The sequence below is a fragment of the Salarias fasciatus genome, chromosome 9, assembly GCF_902148845.1.
Source record: "Salarias fasciatus chromosome 9, fSalaFa1.1, whole genome shotgun sequence".
In the NCBI taxonomy this organism is placed as follows: Eukaryota; Metazoa; Chordata; class Actinopteri; order Blenniiformes; family Blenniidae; genus Salarias; species Salarias fasciatus.
In genome coordinates, this window is record NC_043753.1 from 8,720,881 (window position 1) to 8,736,763 (window position 15,883).

At 42.4% G+C, this 15,883-nt stretch overlaps 1 protein-coding gene across 2 annotated transcripts in view; it reads right to left on the bottom strand.

Moving 5' to 3' along the window:
- LOC115394184 (cadherin-12-like) overlaps nt 1–15,883 on the bottom strand; it is a 159,236-nt gene that overhangs the window by 24,801 nt on the left and 118,552 nt on the right. For both annotated transcript variants that reach the window (XM_030099401.1, XM_030099400.1), the window contains exons 7-8: nt 7,122–7,375; nt 1,578–1,714 (exon numbers count right to left, since the gene is read on the bottom strand). In XM_030099401.1, coding sequence (XP_029955261.1) covers nt 1,578–1,714; nt 7,122–7,375 — 391 coding nt within the window. The remainder of the gene's footprint in view (nt 1–1,577; nt 1,715–7,121; nt 7,376–15,883) is intronic.

A 15,883-nucleotide genomic window follows, 5' to 3' on the forward strand; every position in this document is an offset into this window, starting at 1 on the left:
CTCCTGCATCCATAGGATGCACAGGGCCATGCATAGCATCTACACTGGGGTGTCAAATATAAGGCCCGTGAGCCAAAACCATCCGGAATCTGGCTCACATACCAGCAATGTGGATCATGACCATGACTGGCTCATTATATTCAGCCAGGATAAGATCGGTTACTGTTAATAAGATGCTCTCTATTCTGTATAATAGTATTTATGTTGGCAGCAATAAAAGCAGCTTCTGATATTGGTGAGCTGAGTTTCTCAGTAAATCAGGGCCGATGACCTTTTCAGTGTGTCCGCTGTTCGTATCGTCACTGAAAGAATTTCTTGCTACGTCTTTTTTTTTTTTTTATTGCTCTTCATGGTCCGAAACCCACATAGCACACAGCATCCCCATCAATGACAGTGGAGAGGAGCACAGAGGAGCCGTAACAGCCGTCCAATACCCAGAACACAAACTTCTGCCAAATCTCAGTGAAGGTCAAAAACAGATTTGAACTCAAGCTGGGACACAAACTCGGGGGTGTGGGGCTTCATCTGTATTCTCACCACGTCGCTTCCACTATTATTTGTAAACTCCGGCTCTGGATGCGTTTGTTTTTTTTTTTTTTTCTCTTGGTGTTGTTTGTTTGCTTGTCTTTACTGTCAGTGAGTAAAACCTATCCACGGTCTTCTGAGAGGCGACGGCAGAAAGGGCAAGAGGGCGGAATTTGGGATCAGAAAAGAGTGAAACGTTGACGGTTGAGGGGCGACCGCAGCAGATACTCCCCTGATTCTGGTTTTGAATATGACAGAACCGACATGAAACAGCCTTGTAAATCTTCCACCTCCCTCCTCCTCTTCCATCCACACCGGCTCTTTTCACTCCACCTCCGATTTTTTGGCACTTATGCCGCAATAAGATACACACACACACACACACACACACACACACACAGATTTGAATTAGCATGTCACTGCCATGACCTTGAGGGGATGTGAGTAATACCAGTTTTCAAGGCGACAATGACTCAAGTTTTAACAGCCCATATTTCACAGTCTGTCCTAATGAATATACAGCGTGTGTAATTTTGATTGAGCACCAGGCTGCCTCGGGGATAATGACTTTGACGGTTCTTAGCAGATTTGATGACTTGATGACGATAGATTTGCTTATTTATCCGGAAATTTGCTCCACTTCCTTCATGAAAACATAATTAGCTTGATGGCATGTCTTAAAGCCACAGCTCCTCCGTCTCTTCCCGGTGGCGGGGTGGGGGGTGGGGGGGGGGTGGGGTTCTGGAAGCTTCCAACACCAGTGGAAGTTGACTTGAACACGGAACAGCGGTTTGCTTCAGAAGCCCTCAAAGAGGCATTTAGACAGGAAAACTGGGCTGAGGCAGGTTCGCCGCCAGAGGAGACCACGTCCTGGAGATACGTCCCTCCGGGTGAGCCATCACGGTTTATAGTCCCCTATAAACCTTTCCAGGAAAATGGGATTGAGTATCGACTTGAGTAAAAGTGTGTTAAATCCTTCACACAGATTAAATGTGGAAGGGAAGGACAATGACACCTGCGTGAATGCCGATTAATCGGGTTGTCATACTTACTTAGCTTCGTGGCGACGACCGAGATGTTGTGCTGGGAGATGCTCTCCCGGTCCAGGAGCTCGTTGGTGGAAATGGTGCCCTCCACCGGATCGATGTCGAAGTAGCTGTCCATGTCGCTCTTCCAGTCGATGGAATACCTGAAGGAAAATGTTTGTTTAAAAAGAGCCGCTCGTTCTTAGCATAAATCAAGGAATTAAAGCGGCCTGATCTCCCCCCCTTCAGGCTCATGTATATGAGTTAGGTGTAATGAGATGTTGGCGTAGCCTTCATTACTCATTCTGAATGGTCATTTCCAGCAAATGTGCTGAGGATTGCATCTATATTCCAATCCAGTAATGGGGCGCACATACTTCAGCTGTGCTGAGCTCACGCTTTTGTTATTTTTTTTTTTTTTCTTTCCTGGGGAACATGAATGATTTTAAGGCACCACTGAAAGCCTATCAATCTCTCACTCCAACGAGCGACCAAAGTGTAAAATGATAATTTGATGGCTAATGGTAGTGGTAAGCTCGCTTCATTTTATGGAGTGTCTCGCTGATTTAATGAGTGAACTAGTTGAGTCAGCATTGCATTATAGTGAAAGGGTTCAGTGTTTAAAAGTTTCAAATGATTGAAGACCATGGGTCCTTTTGTTTAGCCACACATTAAAATAAGATCAGACAATTTCAAATTTCCCGCTGAGTTTTTCTAAATCCCTTCAAACGTGAGGCAACACAGAACAACAAGAACATTTGGCACACTGTACTGCAGTAATTAACTTTTTGTTTTTAATTCACTGACTGGATTTGAAGAACTGAATCATCTGATTGTTGAATGGTAAATGGACCACACCGTTTTGACCAAATCATTACAGTCTGTTGTCTTTCTGGTGTGTTGGATAAATGAATGAATGAGTTACATGGATCCATTAATTTGACTGAACTGATTCAGCTGAATCGTCTGAGTCGACTCTCTTCCAATGAGTCCATTAAATAGCCTGAGAGGGTTGACGCAGACCTCGGAGAGTCGTGTCATTAAGCCCGGCGATTCAGGAACCGACCGAGATCAGAACACATGTCGTCGTCTCTGTGGAAATGCACGTTTTTCTGTTGCTCAGAATGCAGACTACAAACCGAGGAGATCTGAAACCAACGGGCGCGCCAGTGACAGCGCCATTCATCATCTCATGCTGCTTCATCTTAAAAGGCCATTTTTCATTAATAACTTTGCGATTGTTAAAGAGGACAGAGACGTCGTTATTTTTCCCCTCCACCAGCAGGTTGGGGGTGGGGGGCTTGCTGCCTTGCTTACGGGCACTTCCAACAGACCGACGCTTAATTTCTCATGGGGTTGTACTTGGATTCTTCACAGGAAGGACAGTGTGTGTCTCTCCCTGTCTGCGTGCCACCGCTCTGGCTCTACTTCTTCTTTCTTATGGCGAGCTATTTGATCTTAAAAGGCTACTTCTCATGAATATTTATCCTGCTTGTTTTCTACACCAGAGAGCCTCAAACTGGACTTGACTCAGTCATTAAGAGAAACAGGCCGAGCGTATTATTCAGAACCCCTCGAGTCTCTTACTGTAATGAGCCTGATGACAAAACCACTTGAGCTTTGAAAAAAAAAAAAAAAAAAAAGTAATAAAAAAATGAAGCACGAGTTCAAGCGTACTTCGGGTTTCAGCTCGCATCTGTCCGCTCTTTACCGCCGCGCTGTGTGCAGCCTTGAAGCGAACACGATGGCGTCCAAATAGTTTAGTGTGAGCCCCTTTGATGAGTATAACAGCCAAACTCCCATCAAGAGTTCAAAAGATCAATGCTTCGAGATCTCACCTCGGGGTAAAATGTCTCTTTAGGTTGGGGGGAGGTTTGAGCTTCTGAAGCGTTCGGTTCGCTTTACAGCGAAGCCAGAAGTGTCGGAGGAACCACGGCATTACAGGAATACTCCAGGTTAAAGCACTGAAATACAGTTTGACACCACTCAGCGTCTCTTGATGGAGAAAATCATAGAAAATCAGACTGGTGTGTGAGAAATATTAAATAAAAGTGTAATGCCTGCAATCTCCACAGAGAAAAAACCTGTACAAGACAGTCAAGATTTAAAGCATCAAATGCACCTTCTACGCCTTTCAAGTGTTGATTATTGATAAAAAAACAAAGTTTGTGGCCAAATTTGATTCTTTAGGCAGGCTGGTTCAGCAGACGTCAGCATTGTGCCAGTTTTTATTGGGAAACTAAAGTTTAGGGCTAAAATCGACGATCATGCAGGACTTGTTTTTGCCCACGGACCTCATGTTTCACACAACTGATTAACAGAACTAAAATCTAGTATTTATTAAATAAAAAAATCTTCAATCGAGCATCAAATAAGTGATCATAACTATTAATTTCATCGGCTGCATACAGACGTTTTACAGCTATATATATATATATATATATATATATATATATATATAACTTTGTGCTATGGTAGTGGTGTGTGATTTTATGGTTGCATAGGTTAAAACTTTGTTGCATGAGTCATTTAAACTTTGCGAGGTTATCCGGAATCTGCCATCGATGCAGTATTCATGTCGGCCTTTTGTTTCCTGTGCTGGAGATAGCGTGACACCGCGTGGCTAAAGAGGGGAGTCCGCGGCCTAAAAGCATAATTCCATATGCATGATGGGTCATTGGGCCTACTGCTGTGAAGAAGACGAAGAAGAATAGAAAGAACAATGGCTCTCCGAAGGCGCACAAATGAACAATGTCAGCCATGCTAGTGATGAATATTTAAAGTACTGGAGGAGCATTGGCTTTCTGTTGTACAAATCAGTGCTTCTGCTCGTCTTTTGTTTTCCTTCTGAATTAAATATTCATAATAAAACAACCACTGCCCACTCAACAGGTATCTCCATTTATTTCTCTCTCTCTGCGCAACGGTCCAGTGATTCATCTTCCAAGAAAACACAAGCATGAAGCAATCTGCTGGAGTAAAAGTAGCTAATAGATTTTAAAAAAGCTAAAAAAAAAAAAAAAGGGGGCCTCATGCATTTTTAAGGCGCACGCTTTCTTTTGTCTTTTGCAGAGGACGCTCTATTGTTATCGACCGCCGAAGTTTCAGAGGAGAAACCAGGGCAGATGTGAAATGATTGTACCTTAATATTGATGATAAATCAGAAAGTTTGGGGACAATATGATGGATTTCTAAACTTTGAAAAAGGACATCAACCCCCCCTTTTAATGAGAGAATTATCCCCATGCAGCGAACATCAGGTTCATCTGGTGTCCAAATGAATGGACGGGACTCATTATCATATCATCAGATAATATCTCTACCCTCGTAATGAGACTCCTAATATCGCCTCCGTTCTCAGAGAGCACCTATCGGGTTCTCATCTGTGTAACGAGGCGGGGTAATAAAGTTTTCGCCTGCGAGAGATTTCACGCGACGGAGTCGGATGTCGGACGTGGATTGATTAGCCGTCGCTCCTGACGAGGAAAACCTGACAAAAACCCTCAGCTTTAAAGCCGCGATGACAGTGATGAATGCAGACCGGAGGAATTGATGAATGTATAAAGAGATGTGAAACCTTCAATCAGCAGCTGCTGCATGCCAGGAGTTCAGGCTTCTTTCATCCACCAGGAAATAAATACGACATCCATTATTTAACCTTCTAAGGCCTTTTATTCAACCTTTCATTGGCAATATGCTGCTCTATCGTGTCACTGAGCTTTTTTTTTTTTTTTTTTCCAGAAATGAATATATTCTATTAATCTCACTAAACTCATAAATAAATAAATGACTATTGCTCTGACTTTCACAAAATGAGTCATTTTTATTTTTAGAATGTTTTAAAATTTAAAATTCAAATTCAAAACATTTTTTTTTATTTTCAAGTCATAAATGGTTCAATGTCCTTATGAGCTAAATATAATGTCATACTTTTTTTTTTGCACCTGTAAATGAATGTTTGCACATAATGTCAGAGTTTGAACATCAAATTTTGTTATGTTGTAAAAAAAAAAAAAAAAGTCCACCCAAAAATATGTACTTTAGTGAATATGTAGGAAAGAATTTGCATGACTCTAAAATAGATTTGCAATTTTAAAAGAAACTGAAGTGCCTTTGCAAACTATTTACTATTTTGAGATGTGAAGCATAAAAACTGTTTGCAAGTCTCTGAAGTTGCTGTTGTGAATTTCGACATGGTCTTGACTCCCATATCTGATTGGATAGTGACAAATCGAACTGTCCAATCCGGGAGCAGACGGCTTTCAGCCCATAGCCCTCACATCGCCATACAAAATTAGCAAATCACCTCGATTTTGATCTGTGCAGAGCCACAGACATGACATTTCATTTTAAATGACAATTTATGTGCTCCACAAGTTATTATTTAAGCATTTTCAACACATACTTGAAAACAGACGAAAGAAAAAAAAAGATAAAATCACTGGTAGTTGTCTACCAGCTTCATGTAATCAAATAGTAACAGCGATGCTGTAAAACACATGAACCAGAGCACTTATTTACTTGCATTTATTTCTCCAAGGTTACATTAAGCAACACATGCTTGAAAGTGATTCACAAGACATGAACAGTTCAAGAGTAAACATGCCCTGAATATAACTGAGAAAACAAAGTAAAAAACCAGGCAGTGAGTTTCATAATAGTGCAGGATGTTTGCAGAAGGCCACAGCGGAGACTCTTTCGCCAACTTCAGGGATGTATTTTTCCAGGAGTCATTAGTGGAATCACAGTTTCATCAATCTGCATAAAGACACACAAAAAAATACACTCTGACTCACAGCACAGAAAAATAAAGCATAGGAGAAGCCTGTAATTAATAAAAATGACAGACATTTTTCCAGTGAAAATATAGCTGATATTATGGTAAAATACTGAATCCAGGTCAAATATTCATTCGTACATTGAGTCTGTCTATTCTGGCGATACCACCTTATGCATTAAATGAACCTGCTTTCACTTGTTATCAATCTCAAGCTCAACGACAGCAGCGGCTTATATCTTCTTCAAGCTTTGGATCACATCCACTAGACCACAGAAAAACAAGTTCATCTTAAAGAGGAACAAGTAACAACAATAGCTGTGGTTCACTTTGAGCTTATTCTCAACAAGAACATGTTTTCTGACACTGTTGTGAGGTATCTAAAGTATATATGCTGTATTGAAAGAAATAATATCTAACTTTAACCACTTGGTGGCTCTCCTGACAGACAGATCACTTTTTATTCAGCGTTCACAAAAAAACACACACAAAAAAAGAACAGTTAAATGTTGGATTACTTACCTCAATTTGTTCTCCCAGATGTCCAGGTTGGATTAGGATCTTAAAATGATTCCAGAAATGAGTATTTCATGGGAACGTATTGGTAATTCATGGCCAGGTGTCATGTCTGGGGCTCTGTAGGTATGTAGCAATTTAAATCTGAATAATCCTGCCCTTGCTTTCACTTCCTCGTTACGCGACTTTACCGATGAAGCAAACCACTGAAAGCACTGCGATATAAACCCCTGGATGTCGGTGTGCAGACTCTATTGTTTCAGACAGAAGAGTTTTACCTGACGGGACTGCTGCTGGCATCTAAATCCTGAGCCGTCACCGCTCCGATGATGGTGCCCGCGGGCGTGTCCTCATACACATCCATCACATAGGAGGGCTTATTGAACACTGGGGGCTCATCCACATCCAGCACGTTAATCTTGACTGTTGCTGTGTCTTTGAAGGCCCCAAAGCTCTGAAATCGTGGATCCAGATGAACATTGGAAGCGTCTACCTTGAAGGTGTAAGCCTTCTTGCTTTCATAGTCCAGGGGCTGCGAAAAAAAAGAAGAAGAAGAAAAAAACAGAAAAAGACTTTATTCTACAGGAACATTTCATTTCATACATTAGCACTCCCGCTCTAATTTCCTGTGTTTGGTAGTGTTCACAAGAGCTCTCAAAACTAAAGGTGCTGTAACTCAACATGAGCATCAGTGTTGACATCAGTTTGCTCTCTGTTCATTTTTGTTATTTCACTATTTTCACGCTCGAGTAAGTATCAGATGTCAACACCGTTCAGCTCGGAGCCGACAAATTCCAGAGTTTGGGTGATTGCGGTGTTTATGCCGTCGCGCGCAGAAAAACACTCGCTGATGGGGTTGTTCTCACCTGCTCGAGAAGCAGAGCAACATCTCCTCATGTGCCATTACAAATAATGGCTGTGGGTAGCGGTGGTGTTTAAATGAACATCAGAGAGGAGGCGCTTTCACGGGAAGGGTCAGTCCAGGCAGGGACTGCCTAATGTGGTTCATTCTCTGTGAAAGTGGGCTAATATTTATTTTTACTATCTCATCTTGCTCAGTTAACTCTCCTCCGCCATAAAACAAAGCGTAAGTCGCAGCGATAAAAATGGAATAAAATGTGTTTTCTATCATTTCTCACATGCACTGCCTCCACACATTTTGCATACTGTCATGTATTTTCATATCTGTGTTTAATATGTCTGTGTATTTACACATACATATATGCAAATATACAGTACATATACATACATGTATAAAATATCAACCTTTCTTCTGAATATTTAATTAAGTTAATTATAATTTTTAAAATATGCTACTTCTTATCAGTTTTTGCTTATTTTTATTCCATATTTTGTCAAGAATGTATCTTTTTTTCTAATAATTACTTTGTTTTTGCTATTCTTTTTCATTTTTAATCAATATTTTGCTTTTAAGATATTTTCTTTTCTTTAGGTGTCTTAGTTATCCTCATTCCAGTAGCAGAACAGTCCCCAGCTGAAATCTGGAGCCAACTGTTGGAGTTTGCATGTTCAGCAGATGTTGGCTGTCCTGCAGGTTTGTTTCCTGTTCGAAGCTAATTAGTGACTTTATTGCCCGTAGGACTGAGAGTGAAGGTGTGAGGTTATCGCCCTGTGATGGACGGACAGACAGAGGTACTGACCCAGAAACAGAAACACCAGTTCATATTTCACCTCCCTCCAGTTCCCAGCAGTCCTTTGAGCTCGGAGGTTCATGCCCCCCCCCCAACCCCCCTTCCACTCCTGTAGCCTTCGACACGTCAGCTCAGGGTCAATTAGTCAAACGCGAGGGGAGGAATCAGCATCCTCAGCATGTCTGAGGCTGAGGCGCACACATCCGACAGCCATGACACTCACGCTCGTACCCCCACCCCTCAAGCCCCGCCCGCCCGCCCGCCCGCCCGTCTGCTGCCCTCTGATGTGTGACCGGCCGTGCTCGGCGAGCCGGTCACGCTCCGCCGGCCTGGAGTCACATGAGAGACATTCCCTTTCTGTGTATTTCAAATTGACTAACATGTAACCCGGTGTGGCAGCAGCGGCGCTATCTGCCCGCTCCAGGACCGGGGGGGCTTCTCCCGCTCTCCTGCGCCTTGTTTCAGGAAGGGGAACAGCTGCTAAACAGCTCTGCAGGAACAATGCAGGAGAGGAGGTGATGCAAAAACGTGTAAGATCCGTCTGAATTTAAGCCGCATTCACACAGCAACGTTTTTTAAAATTAAAAACACAAAACTTTTGCCTGGTTTTTGGATCTCCATTGGAGCTACTGAAAGGGCAAGTTTTTGAAAACAGCTCCAAAGCTATGTTGTTTTCAAAATGTTGCCATGTAAATGCAAATCTTTAAAAACCCAAAAACGACGAGTTTTCACTTGAAACGTCGGCCGGAATGCACATGAATCATAAGTAATCAGAGGTGATTTCATGGTGTTAGCGGATGCTTCTGTAACTGTCTCCCCTCCATCTCCATGGTTTTCACAGTCTTGCGGCTACAGCAGGTGTCCGTGAAAAGAAAGGAAGAGGAGGAGGAGAGGGAGGAAAAAAAAGCCATGTGAAGGCAAGCCAATCTGAAAGCAATCATTGACCATCAACCGCCGTGATTGGTTTGATTACAGTGCACCAGATGCAACTGGCTGGGCCCCGCTGTAGGATCCTTTAACAGGAAATACACTCTGTCCCTTTCAATCACTCTCAAGAGGTGACAACACCGGGAGAAGCTCCCCCGAAGCAACAGTCCTACGCATTTAACAGGTACGAAAAAAAAAACCAGAACGTCATAATGAGTGTCATTCAAATGCCATCGAACCCGCGGAAAGCGCTCTCATTATTTCAGCTTACCCAGCGCCCTGCTGCTTTACCGCGAATTCCCCGAGAATCAGCTTGAAATGGAGCGACTTTGTTTCTCTAACAACTGCATCAATAAGGCAATCAAAGAGGAAATGAAAGCTCTCATTATGTGGAGTTTATTTGATTTCAAAACAGCGTGAGAAAAAGGGCCAAACAAAGAACATACAAACACTTAAATGGCTAATGAGGAGGAGGAGGAGGATGAAAATAATGGCGAGGATGAGGCCGAGGAAAAGGAGCAGGAGGAAGAGGATCGGAATGACGATGAGGAGGAGGAGCGCGATGAGGATGAGGAAGAGGAGAAGGGAGTGCAGGTATGGGAGGATGAGGAAGAGGAGGAAGAGGAGAAGCTCAATTAGGATCCATGGCTCCTTTCCAGCTGTCTGACGCTCCTGTAATCCTCCACTGTTTGACAGAAGGAGGTCTGACATGAAACTCCCAGCCGTGGGGGGGTTGTGGGGGGAGCGAGGGGTGAGTGGGGGAGTCTCGGACCCCCGGCTGACACACGGGTTAGTTTAAATGAAGCCTGGAAACGAGCAGGAGGAAAACTACTCAGGTGGATTAGAAGCTGTTCCAAACAAAGGAGTGATTACAGGTTTTAGAATAATAACTTTACAGACTAAACTCAGATTGAAATTGTTTGACAGGACTGTGGGAAAGTGGATTAATCTCCCTTATTAGAGTCAAAACTGGAAGTTTTGTTTTTAATCCATCTGTCGCTGGAGAATTTGAAAGAAAATCCGCCATCCACAGTGTGCTTTTAAAGAGGAAATATTTACCATAAAAAGCTGAATTTTAACTTTTCCCTAGTGTGATGGAGTTTTAAATATTTTTTGTTTTAATTTTTATTATTTGCACTTCATTTAACAGAGAGCAAATTCACTAAGTGTGACCTGAATGTGATCAATTTCCAATCCTGAACACATCCCGGCTCCATTTCCTGCATCCACTCAGCTCAACATACGACCGATACATCCCATCACGGCATTTTCATGTAAAAATGTAACAGTGTCAGTGCCTGTTAGGGACTTTCATTGACAAACAATAAAACTACCTTCAGCTTTCTCAGCAGCTCTCATAATGAGTCATGCTTTTTTTCTGTCTCTTCAAGATTAAAATGAAAAAATAATGAAAACTAATCTCAATTCCATTAAATATTGATTATTTTAATTTGTGGAACTACAACATTGCATTTCAGGTTATGTCACTTTTGTGCATTTTTTTTATATCAAATGTAATATAAATTTTTCATGTTTTTTAAAATCATTTTGTATGTTTTTAATCATATTGATCTTTTAATTGAAAATGCTTTCACTACAACTTTTATTTCACTTATTTCGATTTCACATGTCCACAATTCATCTAATTGTACTATTTCTAAGTTTTTTGGTATTTCACAATGTTCTCTCATTCAACATGAACAATATTTCATTACTGATTCATTCATTTCATTCAGTCATTTGACTTTGAGGTTCTTATTATTTTACTGAAATGTGTACATTATTTCCTAATCTCATCATCATGAACTGCATAGATAGATAGATAGATAGATAGATAGACAGATAGATAGATAGATAGATAGATAGATAGATTAGCATCAGCATCTGAATACTTTTCTCCTATAGTGGTTTTGACTGTGATCGCCCATCGAAATGTAGATGTATTCGTAATATTTATAGATGGAAATGGCCGCAGATTTGAAAAGGTTTTGAAGGGGGAGCTGCGGTCGAATTGGAGGGACGGCGATGTCGCGGGGACATTTCCCAAACAAACGGGGGCGGGAGATGAAACAAACCTCGGACAGCCTCATGATTAACTGTCAAGCGAATCCCACACGGTAATTTACGGTTTGGACACGGAAAATGAGAACGACGCTCAGAGCTTTTTTAAAAGAAGACGCGACGGTCAAAGTGTGTCTGGGCTGTGCGTTGGTAAAATTGGGATAAAAAGGGGACCAGGAGGGGGTAATGAGAAGCTCTGAGCTAATGAGGAGATGTGCTAATGTGTCAACGCTTGACTCCGGGAGAATGAAATCAGATCTGCAGGCCATAGGGGAAATTTCTCAAGGAGGGAAGAAAAAAAAACCCAACCATTAATTTTCAGACTGCATGTATCATTTTTTTTGCTTCCCTTTCTTGGAAGTTGACCTACTTATGAGCTCCCAACCAGCTCTGTATGACTAAGTATTCCCTGTCCCCACACACACACACACACACACACACACACACAATCCTTAAACAAGTTGCATATGGCCGCACGTGTTCGATGACACGTTTGAAGTGTCTCATTACGGCCGCGGTTGTTGTGCAGGTCTTTATAGGTTGCTGCGGACACAACCAGGAAGAGTATCAACGGTGGAATTTGTAAGGAGGACAGACCGAGTTCCTCTCATGTCAGCACCGCTGCTCTTCAACATCACAACAGAACGCACTTGAAATTCAAGACGTGGCGCTGCGCCCTTTGATATGTAAATGTGCACCTTCATTGCACTGGCAGTGATACTGAATGAAGGAACTTTTTTTTTCTCTTTTTTTTTTTTTTTTTCCAGCCAATTGAACCTGTTATGTTCCAAGGGAATTTGTTAATTCAGAGCCGGGGACTAATCGAGGCATCACAGTCTCACAGGTAGGGCTTAAAGAAGGGAGGAAAAAAAAAAGTGTCAGCTACTGAGATACTTTAAAAGTACAATATGTGAGATTTTTGACTTGAAACATGAGAAAAATGAGAAAAAAAAAGTAATGATTATGCTGCAGGTGTTTGAAATTGAAGTTCGCAGTTTAACAAGGTTATCCAGCCTTGCAATACCACTTTCCACCACAAGGTGATGTAGTGAGTCACTCCAGGACATAGGTTGTAGACCCTTTAAATAGGCAAAGTGTTATATTTTCGTTGCTTGAAATGTCAAAAAGAATTTAGATCCTCCAGTGGACATATAGTCTGGCAATACCACAAGATGGTGCAGTGCGTCACAGAGGTCACGGACCTTTTTGAATCTTGGAGACAGTTCAAGGGCAAACAAACAGCTGTGTCATTACTGAGCAAAGAAGAAACCTTGCATTGCACTAATCTTACTTACTGCACCTTTAAGACCAAAAATCTGCAAGATACATCTTGCTCTGGTACCTGTTCCAGGCCCCTCTCTGGTGTGGCTTTTTCAATGTGTAAAGTGTTTGTTGCAGCTGTTTTTTGTCCCAGCTTGGCAGTTATTTTGGGGATAGGAGAAACGGGATGATATGCATATTTAATAGCTCCTCGCTTTGTTTGTGTTCAGTTTCAGCGTTACAATAGCAGAGTTCGATACTCTGCTCCAAACCTCAGCTGTGCCGCTCACCCACTAATTCTGAGGCAGGGATCTTTTTCTGCCAATAGCAGTGATTGAATTCAGTCCTTTCCTCTCTTTAATGAGTGGCTGTGTGATTCTTCAAAGCCTTGATTTCATGTGTTTGTGCGTAATGTGTGCATTACCTAAAGAGGCTGCTGATTAAAAAGGTGAAAGGAATGCTGCGGCATTGTTTAATCTGTGATATGCAGGGCAGCTTTAAATCCGTTTATCCACAGTATTATATATTTACAATATCACTTATGAATCATTCACACACTCCCCCTCCCATGATTTATCCTCCGAGAGCAAATCAAAGCAAAAGCAAACATGACTGGAATATCACACATTTCTAATTGCAGTGGTGCGAGTCAACATATTTCCACGCTGTGACAATGTTTGGGTGCGTTTTTCTTCAGAGGACAAAACCTTCTGATGGCTCACAGCAGCTCCAATCATCCATCTTCTACACCCGCTTGTGAAACTGGAGCTCATTTATACTCCATGTTAGATAAGCACACCTCCCATCTGCACTGTGCAAGCGCTTTGTATTTATTTCTGTGAGTCTCCTGGAAGTTCTGCAATACCTCCATGGACCATCTTGTGCAGTGTTGAGATTAGAAGCACTAAAGGGTTCGACAAGAAGCTCTGTGACACTTCAAGGTCTTGAACAGACACAAAACAAAAAAAAAACAGACACAAGTGGTTTCTATTCTGTTTGATACACACAAATCTGTTTTTTGTCTATTCAGAGAGCAAATCGAGCCTATAAAGGACAAAAATATAATCGATGCTAAATGCTCAGAGAGAAAGATGGAGCCTTCTTTCTTCTTTGATTGTTCCATGTGAAAATTGTTTTCATTGTCAGGAAGCTTACAGACGTGTCTCACATAAATCTTCAGCATTTATTCACCTGGACTTCAGATGACTTGTGTGAACAGTTTACAATAATTTTCATTGACAGATCAAGCCAAATTTTCATTTATAATGATATACTTGCATAAACCCATCCATTATTCTGTGTATGTGGGAGGAATATATTGAAAACTGCCCCTGAGGTGTGAACCTATGAGGCAACAGTACCAACCACAATGCCACCCATGAAGTATCTTCATATAAGGAAAAGAATAGGAAGAACGCATAAAATCTATTCAGAAATTCTTCAAGCCAAACAGGTTCAAGCAGAGGTTTTGTCAGTTTGAATATTAAAAATACAAGCTGTATTCAAAATTAATCAAATACATGTTTGCAGAAGGAAGCAGAGTAAAACTCCAGCTGAGGTTCAAACCCGTGTCAACCTGCAGTGAGGCAACAATGCCAACCTCTTCACCACAATGACACAAGGAAGAAGATCTATATCACAAAAAAATAAAAAATAGTGAAATTCTGCCACTAGCAGAGTATATCAGCTTGCTTTGAAGAGCTTGAATTCAAACCCCACACATAAAAAGGCCTGGAATCAATTCAGATTCCTCGCAGTGAGGTGCCAGCGTGCAGCCCACTGCACCAGCATGCAGCGTCTCATACTCGGAGAAGTCTTTGTCTTTGAGAGTTGATGCTGCAGAGACACGCTGAAACTAATGTATTGATTACAGAGCTGAATGTTCCAGTGGGAGGTGAAATGAGTTATTTTCAGCTCCGGTGTGAAAGGAGCCGAGCGGAGGGGGGCGGGAGGGAAACAATACCCCGGGACGGCGGGAGGTTCAGGTGCCCGGCGAGGTGCCGGGCAGGCCGGGGGTGGCCGAGGTTTATGTGAGGACCGTCTGCGTATGTGCGACCCGAGAAAAGAGAGTGACGAAGAGGTGTCCGAGGAGTCGATGAGGAGCCGGGGGAGGCGTGGGTGAGACAGATTAAACCTGTGTCTGGGGGCTCCCCCCCTGCGGCTCCCCCCATCCGATGGAGAGCGGCGCTCTCTCACAGTCGCTCCACTCCACCGCTGGCACATGGCACCACAGTGGCGTGACAGTGGCGGTGGGGGTGGGGGACGGAGACGCCTCCAGGCAGCCAAGGACACAAACCGATGTGACTGATGGCAGCACAATAAAGTGAGCATCCCTCCTCCGCAGCGCGAGGACCCCCCGGTATTCACACGGGCAGGAAATGGCTCTCTGGGGCATGCGCGCTCCTTTCTTCTGCCCCACGCTCTCCCTCACTGATGAGCAGTGCTTTGTGCTCTCTGTTCAGTGGGCCGCTGATGACACAATGGTAGCTGGAGGTCTTCGGTTTTCTTCTGTGTGGCAGAGTTTCACCGCAACGACCTCATGGAGAAGTCACTGGAAACAGAGACGCCATGGCGGGTTCGAACCACCCACTTACGGTCATGAGGAGGACGACCGGCTCTACCCATGAACCTATGATGTCTTCCTTCTTATGTCTTTTGTTATTTTCTCTACTCTCCTGTCTTTGACATGTGTGTTGACTGCATTCTTGTGTCTCGATCACTAACTTCATGATTCTGATGTCTGGACTTCATGCCTTTTTTGTGTGGAGTTTGCATGTTCTCCCTGTACTTCTGTTTGAACATTGATCTTCATAAACTAAGGGCAACCTCACTTTATTTTGAACCTCTGCCAGAGGATTTCCATGTGTAGCTTGCATGTTTATCCTCTATATACATGGATTATTTTTTTTCTGTTTTGAGGCACTTGGGTTTTCTCTGTGGAATTGTTGGGTTTTTCTATGTAAAAGTACCTAGTGACTGAAAATGACTGTTATACTGTATTTGCCACTATACAAATAAAATTTAATTGAATTCTTTTGCAATTTAAAGACATGATTTATGGATCATGTTTCCTTTCTTTCTTCCTTTTTGAGATCCTGCCTCCATTTCAGACTCCTTGACTTCCTCTCTGATTTAGTTTT